At 45.0% G+C, this 12,470-nt stretch overlaps 1 protein-coding gene across 24 annotated transcripts in view; it reads left to right on the top strand.

Annotated features, from left to right (window-relative positions):
* SORBS1 (sorbin and SH3 domain containing 1) overlaps nt 1-12,470 on the top strand; it is a 124,196-nt gene that overhangs the window by 47,697 nt on the left and 64,029 nt on the right. For 12 of the 24 annotated variants that reach the window (XM_070751937.1, XM_070751959.1, XM_070751960.1 and 9 more), the window contains exons 5-7: nt 2,769-2,804; nt 2,934-3,034; nt 10,729-10,867. In XM_070751937.1, coding sequence (XP_070608038.1) covers nt 2,769-2,804; nt 2,934-3,034; nt 10,729-10,867 — 276 coding nt within the window. The remainder of the gene's footprint in view (nt 1-2,768; nt 2,805-2,933; nt 3,035-10,728; nt 10,868-12,470) is intronic. The other 12 variants (XM_070751958.1, XM_070751950.1, XM_070751952.1 and 9 more) reach the window with 1 other exon arrangement.

The raw sequence follows: 12,470 nt of genomic DNA, 5'->3' as shown, positions 1-12,470 counted from the left end.
GCGAACCAGGGCAAACGCCCCCCTCGCCACAGCCGAAAGATGATGTAACTTGCTGTTACGTATGATAGTATCTCAGCTAATCAAGGGACATTTATATTATCCTGACAAACATCTAGTGAGGATTTCTCTGTTCTTTCCTCTCTCTCCCTCTTTTATGCTTCTTCCAAATGCCATTTCCAACTTCTCTAGGGAAGGGAACCTCAGGGCTACAGGTGCCTCTCCTGCAGCAGTATAAAAAGCAAATTCCACGCTTGGCATGATTAGGAAGGGAATCGAAAATAGGTCGGCAAGCGTTGTGTTGCCTCTGTACAAATCGATGGTGAGACCCCACTTGGAGTCCTGTGTACAGTTCTGGTCACCGCACCTCAAGGAGGATAGAATGGAACTGGAAAAGGTGCAGAAAAGGGCAACAAGATCAAGGAAATGGAGCCCTTCCCTTATGAAACCAGGTTGCAGTCCCTCGGTTTCTTCAGCCTTGAAAGACGGCGTTGAAGGGGGGACTTGATCGAAGGGTATAAAATCCTGCATGGGATAGAAAAGGTGGATAGAGGAAAATTCTTTTCTCTATTGCACAATACTAGGACCAGGGGGCCCTCCCTAAAGCTCACAGGTGAGACAGTGAGGACAAATCAAGGGAAATATTTCTTCCCCCAGAGGGTCCTTGGTTGATGGAATTCCCTTGCAGAAGAGGTCGTGACAGCTGTGAGCCTGGAGAGCTTCAAGGCAGGATTAGACAGATTCATGGATGCCAAGTATATCGGTGGTTATTGAAACGGATGTCCAAGTGCCGCCTCTATGTTGGTTGAGGCAGGCAGGGTTCCCTTGGGTCCCATTTGTTGGGGGTCAAGGGAAAGGGAGGGTCTTGCCTTCTCTTTCTGCTCAAGATCCCCATGGACAATTGGGGGGCCACTGTGGGACACAGAATGCTGGACTCCATGGGCTTTGGCCCCATTCAGCAGGGCTCTTCTCATGTTCTTCTGATCTCTGCCCTCTAACCCAAGTTATATCCTGCCCCAAATCATAATCCCATTACCATTTACTGATGGCTGCCATTGACCTTCTAAACTTTTTGAAACAATCCAATTGATATTGGGACAATGAGGAAGGTCTGTTTATTTAAGCTGTAAATTATTACTATTGGTGCTCTACTCGCTAATTCTCTCCGTGTTCCTTTTGGCCTTCTGACTATTTTTGAGGGCATGACATAAAATTAATGGCTGGTCAGTGGTCCAGAAAAGTTGCTCGTGCCAGAATTTTCAAGTTCTTTACTATTCAGCTTCGTTCATAAAAGCTGGGGTGGTGCAGTGGTTAGAGTGCAGCAATGCAGGCTACTTCAGCTAATCACTAGCTGTAGTTCAGCAGTTCAAATCTCACCACCAGCTCAAGGTTGACTCAGCCTTCAAGGTGGGTCAAGTGGGGACCCAGATTGTTGGGGGCAAGAGGCTGACTCTGTAAAGCGCTTAGAGAGGGCTGGGAAAGCATTAGGAAGCAGGATATAAGTCTAAAGGCTATTGCTATTCGTGCTTCTCCAGGGTAGGAAATATTCCTCTTGGGCTGCTGGAAATTTGGTCTTTTCCCCCCATATTCTTTCCGTACAAATTTCCAGCAGCCCAAGAGGAATATTTCCTACCCTGGAAATGGGCTTCTTGTGCTGATTCTCTTAGTTGTGTTTTGAAAAGTGTGATTGCTGAGCTGGGGAGGTGATTTGTCTCATATTCTGAGAAGGGTGGGGAAGATAAGTGGTGCCAGAATCAAATACAGAAAAATGTCAAAAGGAATAAAAAAGAGAGAGAGACACAGAGACAGAGAGAGAGAAAGACACACAGAGAGAGACAGAGACAGAGAGAGACAGAGAAAGAGAGAGTGAGAGAGACAAACAGACAGACAGAGAGAGATAGAGAGACACACACAGAGACAGAGAGAGACAGACAGACAGACAGACAGACAGAGAGACACAGAGAGAGAGAGAGAGAAAGAGAGAGACAGGCAGAGAGAGAGAGACAGACAGAGAGAGAGAATGAGAGATACAGAGACACAGAGAGAGAGACAGAGAGAGAGACACACACACACACACGCACACAGAGACAGAGAGAGGCACAGACAGAGACAGAGACACAGAGAGAGAGACATACACATAGAAAGAGAGAGAGACAGAGACAGAGACAGAGAGATATAAACTTGCTAAGAAATCTGCAAATGTGCAATGCTGTGATAGTATTTCTAGCGACAAAAAGGAGAGTGTGTAGATTTCACTGTTCCGATTACAGAGCAGCTTAAATAAGGCCTTTAAAGTGTTAACACTAAGGTTCCTGTTGTCGCTGCGGCTCCACAAAGATAGCATGTGATATATCGGTGCTTTTAAACGCACTTGCTTGTTTGCAGCTCTCAATCATCTTCTCTGGCAAGGCTGATGAAGGAGGGATAGGTTTTCCGCTGCTGAGGGCCGGCATCATAGGTTCACTATTGAAACCTTCCACTTGCAATGATGTGTGGCATTTGGAATCCTTCGCCCAGAACTCTGGCTGCCTTTTTTGTGCGCTAGAACGAAATGTCAGTGAACAATTGTTTCTTCAACTACTCTGAACTGTGTGGCTTTGTGTTGGTAAAGGTCAGGCTGTGGTAGGAATCGTGTTTCTATGGGAATTAGGCAGCCCGGCTGGAAAAGGGTCCATGCGCGAAATGAAGTAGCCCCCTTCTCTGCTCTTCTCTGATGTGCTGAAATATGATGTCTCTTCCCCTTTCTTATTCTCTCTGATACTTGTCACCAGTTCATTCATCCGAGCAACAAGGAGAAGCCAACCCAGGTAATTATGGAAAGCTTCAGTTTTTACTATTTCCTCAAAAAAACAAACCCCATCTGTCGTTGATCCAAGCGTAAATCTTCACCGTTGAGAATTGTTTAAATAATCGAAAAAAATCTTTTTGTTTTGCAGATGGCTGGGGGAGACACCCAGGGCTTGACTCAAATCGGGACATCCTGTCTGTGAAGGACTATTGGAGTGTGAGACCAAACCTCTTGGAGAGCAAGCCACACGTAAGTAATAATCCAATAATAATTGGATTGTTATTGTACATTGTTTTATTACTGTTGTTAGCCGCCCCGAGTCTCCAGAGAGGGGCGGCATACCAATCCAATAAATAAATAAATATAATTAAATAAATAAGTCCCCAGCCGAAAGCCTAAACGGGGGTGAATAATGAGGGATGCGTGTATCGTAGATGTAACACTGACTTGTAATTTTAGTAATTTGTATTTACTCCCAAGGAATATATAGGGAAGTGTTTTTAATTGGAAAGTGAACACAAGGACAAGGGGGGCACAATCTGAGGTCAGTTGGGGGAAAGATCAGAAGCTACGTGAGAAAATATTATTTGACTGAAAGAGTCATAGATGCTTGCAACAAACTTCCAGCAGACGTGGTTGGTAAATCCACAGTAACATGCCTGGGATAAACATGGATCCATCCCAAGAAAAAATACAGGAAATAGTATAAGGGCAGACGAGATGGACCAGGAGGTCTTTTTCTGCTGTCAGTCTTCTATGTTTCTATATTATTTTTTGAAATTAGTATTTTTTTAAAAAAAAGAACAAAGTTGTTTCTAGGTTGGTTGGTTTTCACGATTTAGTGTTTCCAAAATGATTTATTCAGTTGTTGCATCAGTTAGGAAATCCTTCTGTACTTGGTCCACTGTATTCTAGATTCTCCTGGAATATGGAAAATAATAAACCTGGAATCTTGGTTATGATTTACCTACTTTCCAAAGTATTTTTTCCGGGAGTCATAATTTTAATCATCATAATAAAATATGGGAAGGCTGTGTCCATCCTCTTAACTTTCTTTTTTTTCTCTTCCAGTCTAATTACTCTGTTATTGAGATCAAGTCTCGATAATTTGCTCCTAAAACCGGAGAGATTTGATACCAGAAAGATTCATCATAGAAATAAATTCTAACACTGCAGTGTAAGAAGTGGCAGATAATTCTGTGGTTCTGTGTCCAATTCTATTTAAATACTCTTTACAGTTTTTCTTAGAGCCTAAATTTCTCTTGGTTTATTTGGTTTTGGCAATAAAACTGTGACGTTATTACATAGTAAGGGAAAAAAAATAGCTTTAACAATGTAATTTTATTTCAGATTATTTAGGAGAAACCATAGTTTATCACTTTTGGATATGAGATTCACATGTAATCAGATACATTTTGTTAAGGCATCCTCGGTGTTTCAGCTACTTGTTACGAAAGCATATTGTATTCTATTTTATAGAATTCTAAGTGTCCAGCAAAACAGGGAAATCAGGGAATTTTCAGGGAAATCGGCACTTCGGGAAATACCAGGGAATTAATGAAAAAACCCGGAATAAATCAGGGAGAAAAACAAACTATATTAAAATGTTTAAAAGTCAGGGGAAAATCATGTAAAAAACCAATAGCACGCATGCGCACTCTTTCGACACCCAAGGAAAAAAAGGTTTGCCATCGCTAGCCTATAAAAATTCGCAAACCCCAGGAAGCTTTGCAGTTGCTTGTGAGTACGTGGGGGCTGCCAATCAAGTACTACTCTCGCCTTCTCTGGGTCCATCTCGATCCCATTCTTGGAGACACCTAACGATCATATGGATTTTTGCAGCCCAGTTCGGATAGCCCAGCCCCAATTTTACTGCAACAACTAGTCTTCCGATACTCTTCTGCAATAGCACCCAACCTTTTAAAATAATCAAGAATTTAATATTAAGATCACATTCAAAAGTAGGTGGAATCCATCTTTGTTGGTTTAAAATGTTTGATACACGGTGTCCAGCACATCTGGGAAATCAGGGAATTGTCAGGGGAATTGTGAAAAAAAACCCCAACCCTGTTCTGGGTCCTATTCTTTTTAATATGTTTGTGAGTGACATAGGGGAAGGTCTGGTAGGGAAGGTTTGCCTATTTGCCGATGACTCTAAAGTGTGCAATAGGGTTGATATTCCTGGAGGGGTCTGTAATATGGTAAATGATTTAGCTTTACTAGATAAATGGTCAAAGCAATGGAAACTGCAGTTTAATGTTTCCAAATGTAAAATAATGAACTTGGGGAAAAGGAATCCTCAATCTGAGTATTGTATTGGCAGTTCTGTGTTAGCAAAAACTTCAGAAGAGAAGGATTTAGGGGTAGTGATTTCTGACAGTCTCAAAATGGGTGAGCAGTGTGGTCGGGCAGTAGGAAAAGCAAGTAGGATGCTTGGCTGCATAGCTAGAGGTATAACAAGCAGGAAGAGGGAGATTGTGATCCCCTTATACAGAGCACTGGTGAGACCACATTTGGAATACTGTGTTCAGTTCTGGAAACCTCACCTACAAAAAGATATTGACAAAATTGAAGGGGTCCAAAGACGGGCTACAAGAATGGTGGAAGGTCTTAAGCTTAAAACGTATCAGGAAAGACTTCATGAACTCAATCTGTAGAGTCTGGAGGACAGAAGGAAAAGGGGGGACATGATCGAAACATTTAAATACGTTAAAGGGTTAAATAAGGTTCAGGAGGGAAGTGTTTTTAATGGGAAAGTGAACACAAGAACAAGGGGACAAAATCTGAAGTTAGTTGGGGGAAAGATCAAAGGCAACATGAGAGAATATTATTTTAATGAAAGAGTAGTAGATCCTTGGAACAAACTTCCAGCAGACGTGGTTGGTAAATCCACAGTGACTGAATTTAAACATGCCTGGGATAAACATAGATCCATTGTAAGATAAAATACAGGAAATAGTATAAGGGCAGACTAGATGGACCAGGAGGTCTTTTTCTGCCGTCAGACTTCTATGTTTCTGTTTCAATAAATCAGAGAGAAAAAACAAAACTGTATTAAAATGTTTAAAAGTCAGGGAAAAATCATGTAAAAAGACCAAAACGGATCGTGCTGCCTGGCAGAGTCAAGTAAAAATGAGCATAACTGTGGCAAGAACTTGCTTCCTCATCTACCGATATTTCTCCATGGCTCAGCCGTTTGGTGTGACGTCATCTACGACCACGCCTGAACTAGATCGCAAATTACAGGGAAATGTCAGGGGATTTCAAAATGCTTTCTCCCCGGACACCCTGATATAAGTTGGTCTGTTGATTGAGTATGATATTTGAAGGCTACGTGCGTAGTTATTCACTTGTGTAAAAGGTGCTACTTTGGGGAAAGCTTCCTCTCCTGAGCAGGTCCTTCCTCGAGGAGGGGTCCTTGAGTGTCCTCTTATTACCTGAAGGTGTTGTCTCCCACAGGCCGCCGCTTCCTCTCCTACCACCTCAGTTCAAACTGAGATTATAGCAGGGCCTTTCCAACAGACTCAGCCCGGGAGAGGAGAAGCCAGCCCGAGCGCCTCACCGCCACCTCTCCGCCATTCTGACCAAGGTGTAGACATCTCCAACGCCGTGTCTCCTGGCTTCCTCCGGGCCCTTCCAACGCTAGACGATTTCATTCCCCCCCACCTCCAGAGAGTTCCCACCCACCAGCACCCATTGCTTCCACCCCGGTCTGCGCTGCACCCCCAGGCAAAAGTACCTTCCCTCGCGTCACCTCCTCCTCCTCCTCTGCTCGCCCCTCCAGCCACAGGAAGCTCACGCTGCACTTTGGAGACAGAAGCCACAGGGATGGTCTTTCAAACAGTAAGCCTTGTTGCACCCATGCTCAGCTCTACTGCTAGAAACGAGCACGGCCAAGTTGAAATCTGGCCTACTAAACCTGGACTTTCCGCACTTTTTGATAGCGGCATGTAGTTCTGCTTCTACTCTGTGGCATGTGTACTGTTTGTCTCTTCTGACCTCAACACTCCTATAATATTCCATTGTGTTCTTTCCTCTTTTTTTCATATGTGAAAACTCTACATTCAGTGTTGGTCATGACCTTTAAAGCCCTACATGGCATTGGGCCAGAATACATCCGGAACCGCCTTCTACCGCACGAACCCCAGCAGCCGATAAGGTCCCACAGAGTTGGCCTTCTCCTGGTCCCGTCGACCAAACAGTGTTGTTTGGCGGGCCCCAGGGCAAGAGCCTTCTCTGTAGCGGCCCCGGCCCTCTGGAACCAATTCCCCCCAGAGATTAGAACGGCCCCCACCCTCCTTGTCTTTCGCAAACCACTCAAGACCCACCTTTGTCGCCAGGCATGGGGGAGTTAGGATATTCCTTCCCCTAGGCCATTACAAGTTATGTATGGTATGTTTGTCTGTATGTTTCGTTTTTATAATAAGGGTTTTCAGTTGTTTTATTAAATTAGATTGTTACATGTTGTTTTTTATCATTGTTGTTAGCCGCCCCTAGTCTGCGGAGAGGGGCGGCATACGAATCCAATAAATAATAATAAATAATAATAATCAGCATGTTACAGCTCAAATGCACGTTAGAAAAAGCCTTGGATCAGGTGTCTCCAACCTTGGCATCTTTATGACTTGTGGTCCAACTCCCAGAAGCCTGAGAACTCTGGGAGTTGAAGTCCACAAGTCTTAAAGTTGTACGGTTGGAGACTCCTGCCTTGGATTGATGAATGAGCATCATCTGGATTAATTGTCCATGAGTTTTCCCCATATCTTCAGGAGGTCCTTCTCTACAGGACAGCTTCTTTCCCCACGGACATCATAAAGTGTTGCATCCACACCTTTTCTCCTGCACAGACAAAATAATTGAATCAGATCAGTTTCAAGGAGAGAAAAGAAATGTTTTCATCCAGAAACAGCATAGAGAAGATGTCCCTTGGTGGAAAAAACCATGGTCATCCTAAATGACAGAGGAGAAAGATGGGCCTCCCTTAGATGAATGGAATGGAATAGAGTAGAATAGAATAGAAGAGAATTCTTTATTGGCCAAGTGTGATTGGACACACAAGGAATTTGTCTTGGTGCAGATGCTCTCAACGTACATAAAATAAAATATACATTTGTTAAGAATCATGTGGTACAACACTTAATGATTGTCCTAGGAGTCAAATAAGCAATGAAGAAACAATCAATATTAATAAAAATCTTTAGGATACAAGCAACAAGAGACAGTCATACAGTCCTAAGTGGGAGGAAAAGGATGATAGGAATGATGAGAAAAAACTAGTAGAAATAGAAGTGCAGATTTAGTAAAAAGTCTGACAGTGTTGAGGGAAATATTTGTTTAGCAGAGTGATGGCGTTCGGGGGGAAACTGTTCTTGTGTCTTGTTGTCTTGGTGTGCAGTGCTCTGTAGCGACATTTTGAGGGTAGGAACAGTTTATGTCCAGAATGTGATGGGTCAGTCAATATTTCCACCACCCTCTTTTTGACCCGTGCAGTCTACAGGTCCTCAATGGAAGGCAGGTGGGCAGCCATTGTTTCTTATGCAGTTCTGATTCTCCTCTGAAGTCCGTGTTGGTCTTGTTGGGTGGCAGAACCGAACCAGACAGTTATAGAGGTGCAGATGATAGATATTTTCTCGCTGGAATTATCCTGAGAAGTAACCCAGATCCTGGGCCAGGCAAGCTTTATTATTCATGGCTTAGGTTAGGAGTGCAAAAATTGAGGGCGGTTGCAACAAGGGTGTGAGGTGGACCCACTGGTCTTAGAACCAGCCATAAAGCCCCCTGTTTGGCTAAAGGCAACTTTAAGGCCTAAGTTGCTCCCTAACATACCACTGGGGTGGAGTTAGATGGAAGTATCTCATGTCTTAGGGGAGATTTCCTTTCCCTTTCCTTAGAACATACTGTGCCAGGAATGTTGGGAAATATGCAGTGAATTATTTGTGGAGTAGCCGTTGAAGATGGGTCAGGAATATGGCCAGGCCGCAGTAGAAAGGGCCGGGATTGGATGTGGCAGCCCTAGCTATATTTACAACTAATATTAAATCCTACTTCATCCATGGTTGGACCTCATCATGGAACAAACTGCACTTGAAGTTTGAAAACCTGTATTTTTATTTGAGCCTTTAAGAAACGTTTAGGAGGATTGTGTTGCTGGTTTTGAATTTCAGTTTCTCCGTCCATCCCTGAATTCCAAAACCGTTTGGGAACGGGCAGAATGTAAATCAATACAAATGAAACTAATATGTGCAAACCTTTCATCGTGTTTAACGCCCAAGTTGCGGGCCCTCTCTAATGGATGGATAAATGGTGGTATCCCTGGGAGGGGTAGCAGGTGTACAGTGGTACCTCGGTTCTCGAATGCCTTGGTTGTCGTACATTTCGGATACCGAACAAAAATTTCAGCAAAAATTTCCTTCGGTATCCGAACAAAAATTCGGATACCGAACAGACACAGAAAATTTTGTTAATTATCTGAAATGTTACGGCCGGAGGCGGCTGCAATCCTGGCAGCTTCGGGGGGCTCCTTTCCTCAATGCTTCGTCTTGTTACCTGTAGGCAGCTGCACCAACTTTCTCCTTCCCGGCGGCGGCAACGGCAGTGGCTTCCCTTCGAGGAGCAACAGCGCCGGGAATGTCACACGATGAAGGGAAGCCGCCGGTGCCATCTCAGCAGTTGCCGCCGCTCCAGCAGCTTCCCTTCATCACGTGACGTTCCCGGTGCTGTTGCTCCTCGAAGGGAAGTTGCCGCCGCCGGGAAGGAGAAAGTTGGTGCAGCTGCCCACAGGTAACAAGACAAAGCACTGGGGAAAGGAGCCCCCCCCGAAGCTGCCGGGATTGCAGCCGCCCCCACCCTTCCTGCAGCTTGGAGCGCTTAGACTATGGAGCTCTTCAGATTTTTTATCCCATAGGAAATAAAGAAAATAGATTGGTTCCCAGCGAGTCAACAGGGGATGGGAACCAATTAAATCCATTTCCATTATTTCCTATGGGATAAATTAATTTGGTACTCGACCAAAGCGTCAGCCTTCTTCGGGTCCCATCGACTAAACAATGTCGTCTGGCGGGACCCAGGGGAAGAGCCTTCTCTGTGGGGGCTCCGACCCTCTGGAACCAGCTCCCCCCTGAGATTAGGATTGCCCCCACCCTCCCTGCCTTTCGTAAACTCCTTAAAACCCACCTCTGCCATCAGGCATGGGGGAACTAAAACATCCCCCCCTTGCCCATGTTGTTTTGCCGTTTGATTGATTGACTGTGTGCCTGTTTTTATATACATTGGGATTGTTTTATGAATTTTTTAACTTAAAATTGTAATTAGATTGGTGGGCATTGGATTTGTTACTATGTACTGTTTTTATTATTGTTGTGAGCCGCCCCGAGTTTTGCGGAGAGGGGCGGCATATAAATCCAATAAATCTAATCTAATCAAATCGGTTCTCGACCACACTTCTGGAACGAATTGTGGTCGAGAACCGAAGTACCACTGTATTTCTGCTGCCACAAGTGAAGATATTCTGCCAGTGGCCAAATTTTTATCACTCTCCAAACTGGAATGGTCACCACTTTGTCCTAACCGACCCAACAATCTTCCTCCCGCTCTCAGTCTTAGTGTTACTAATCTCCTGCTGGCTAATTGCTTGCAAATAGCATTGTCCATCTTCTTCCTAAGGTAGAGACCCTTCACCAAGCATGAGACTTGCATGTGTGCGAACACTCACTCCTGCCACCAACTCCGCGTATTCACTTTCCCCCTTTTTCTGGCCCAGAATGTAACGACTCACCCTTTTGTCTCCGCACGTGCACCCTTGCACCAAGAGAGATGTCGTGTGAATGCAACTTCTTGTGCTGGTGGGTTTTGTTGAATTGTCCCGCTGGTCTGTTTGTTTTCGGTGCCCGAACCGTCTTCGGCCATCTTACGCAAGTAATGACCTTTGCCCTTGTGTGTTTCAGGATTCCTGCCCCCAACCACATGAAGCCTCTAAGCCCGGTGGTGGACCTGCCGTCTCGATGACAATCAACAGGTCTTTGGGTGTTTACCCTTCCACCACGATTGTTAACCCTACCATTGTCCTTCTGCAACACAACAGAGGTAAAATGACATCCACTCTTCTCCCTGCTTCATATTTTGCTTGGATTATTATTTGGAGATGAACACAACTCCAAACTTCCCAGAACAGAGACATTTATTTTATTTTATATATCAGTGTTTCCCAACCTTGGCAACTTGAAGAGATCTGGACTTCAACTCCCAGAATTCCCCAGCCAGCGAATGCTGTTATATATTATATTTATTTGTTTTGTCAAGTACGTATTGGTGGTACAGTGATCCCCCGCTCGTTGCGAGGGTTCCGTTCCAGGACCCCCCGCAACGAGCGGGTTTTCGCGAAGTAGCGCTGCGGAAGTAAAAACACCATCTGCGCATGTGCAGATGGTGTTTTTACTCCCGCAGCGCTAGCGAGGAGCCGAAGATTGGGGGCGGCGCGGCTGTTTTAAAATGTCGCCACCGGCATGGGGGGCTTCCTAGCAGCCCCCCAAACCCGGGTTGGGGGTCCGGGGGGTGCTGGCAAGCCCCCCCATGCCGGCGGCGACGTTTTAAAACAGCCGCGCCGCCCCCAATCTTCGGCTCCTCGCTAGCGGGCAGGCAGGCGGCGGACAAGCCGTTCGCTGGCGCTCGGTCTCGCCGCTTCCGAGCTGAGTCCTGCAGCGAATTCGCTTCAGGACTCAGCTTCAAAGCGGTGAGACCGAGCGCCAGCGAATGGCTTATCCGCGCTCGGTCTCGCCGCTTCCGAGCTGAGTCCTGCAGCGAATTCGCTTCAGGACTCAGCTCGAAAGCGGCGAGACCGAGCGCTAGCGAACGGCTTGTCCGCGCTCGGTTTCGCCTTACCCTGTTCGCAATGGTCGGGGACGCAATAACCGGGGGATCACTATACAAATATATAATAATATTTACATACATGATACTAGAAAAAGAGAAACATGACGACAGGGGACGGAAGGTACACCGGTGCACTTATGTAGGCCCCTTACTGACCTCTTAGGAATCAGGAGAGGTCAACAGTGGAGAGTCTAAGGGTAAAGCTTTCGGGGTTAGGTGATGATGGGAAGAGCCTTCTCTGTGGCGGCCCCGACCCTCTGGAACCAGCTCCCCCCAGAGATTAGGATTGCCCCCACCCTCCTTGCCTTTCGTAAACTTCTTAAAACCAACCTCTGCCGTCAGGCATGGGGGAACTGAGACATCTCCCCCTTTTCTATGTAGTTTTATGTATGATATGTTTGTGTGTATGTTTTTTATATACAGTACTGGGGTTTTTAGGCTTTTTAATGTAAAATTGTTATTTTAGACTTTAATATTAGATTTGCTATTGTATATTGTTTTATCACTGCTATGAGCCACCCCGAGTCTACGGAGAGGGGCGGCATACAAATCTAATAAATAATAATAATAATAATAATAATAATAATAATAATAATAATGATGATGATGATACTACAGAGTCAGGTAGTGAGTTCCATGCATCAACTACTCGGTTACTAAAGTTGTATTTCCTGCAGTTGAGTTTACAGCAGTTTACTTTAAGTTTGTATCTGTTGTGTGCTTGTGTGTCATTGTGGTTGAAGCTGAAGTAGTTGTTGACAAGAAGGACGTTGTAGCAGAGGATTTTATGGGCTATGCTTAGGTTGTGTTTAAGGCG

Source organism: Erythrolamprus reginae, chromosome 5, assembly GCF_031021105.1.
Source record: "Erythrolamprus reginae isolate rEryReg1 chromosome 5, rEryReg1.hap1, whole genome shotgun sequence".
Lineage (NCBI taxonomy): Eukaryota > Metazoa > Chordata > Lepidosauria > Squamata > Dipsadidae > Erythrolamprus > Erythrolamprus reginae.
This window is presented reverse-complemented; position numbering and strand designations above follow the sequence as displayed.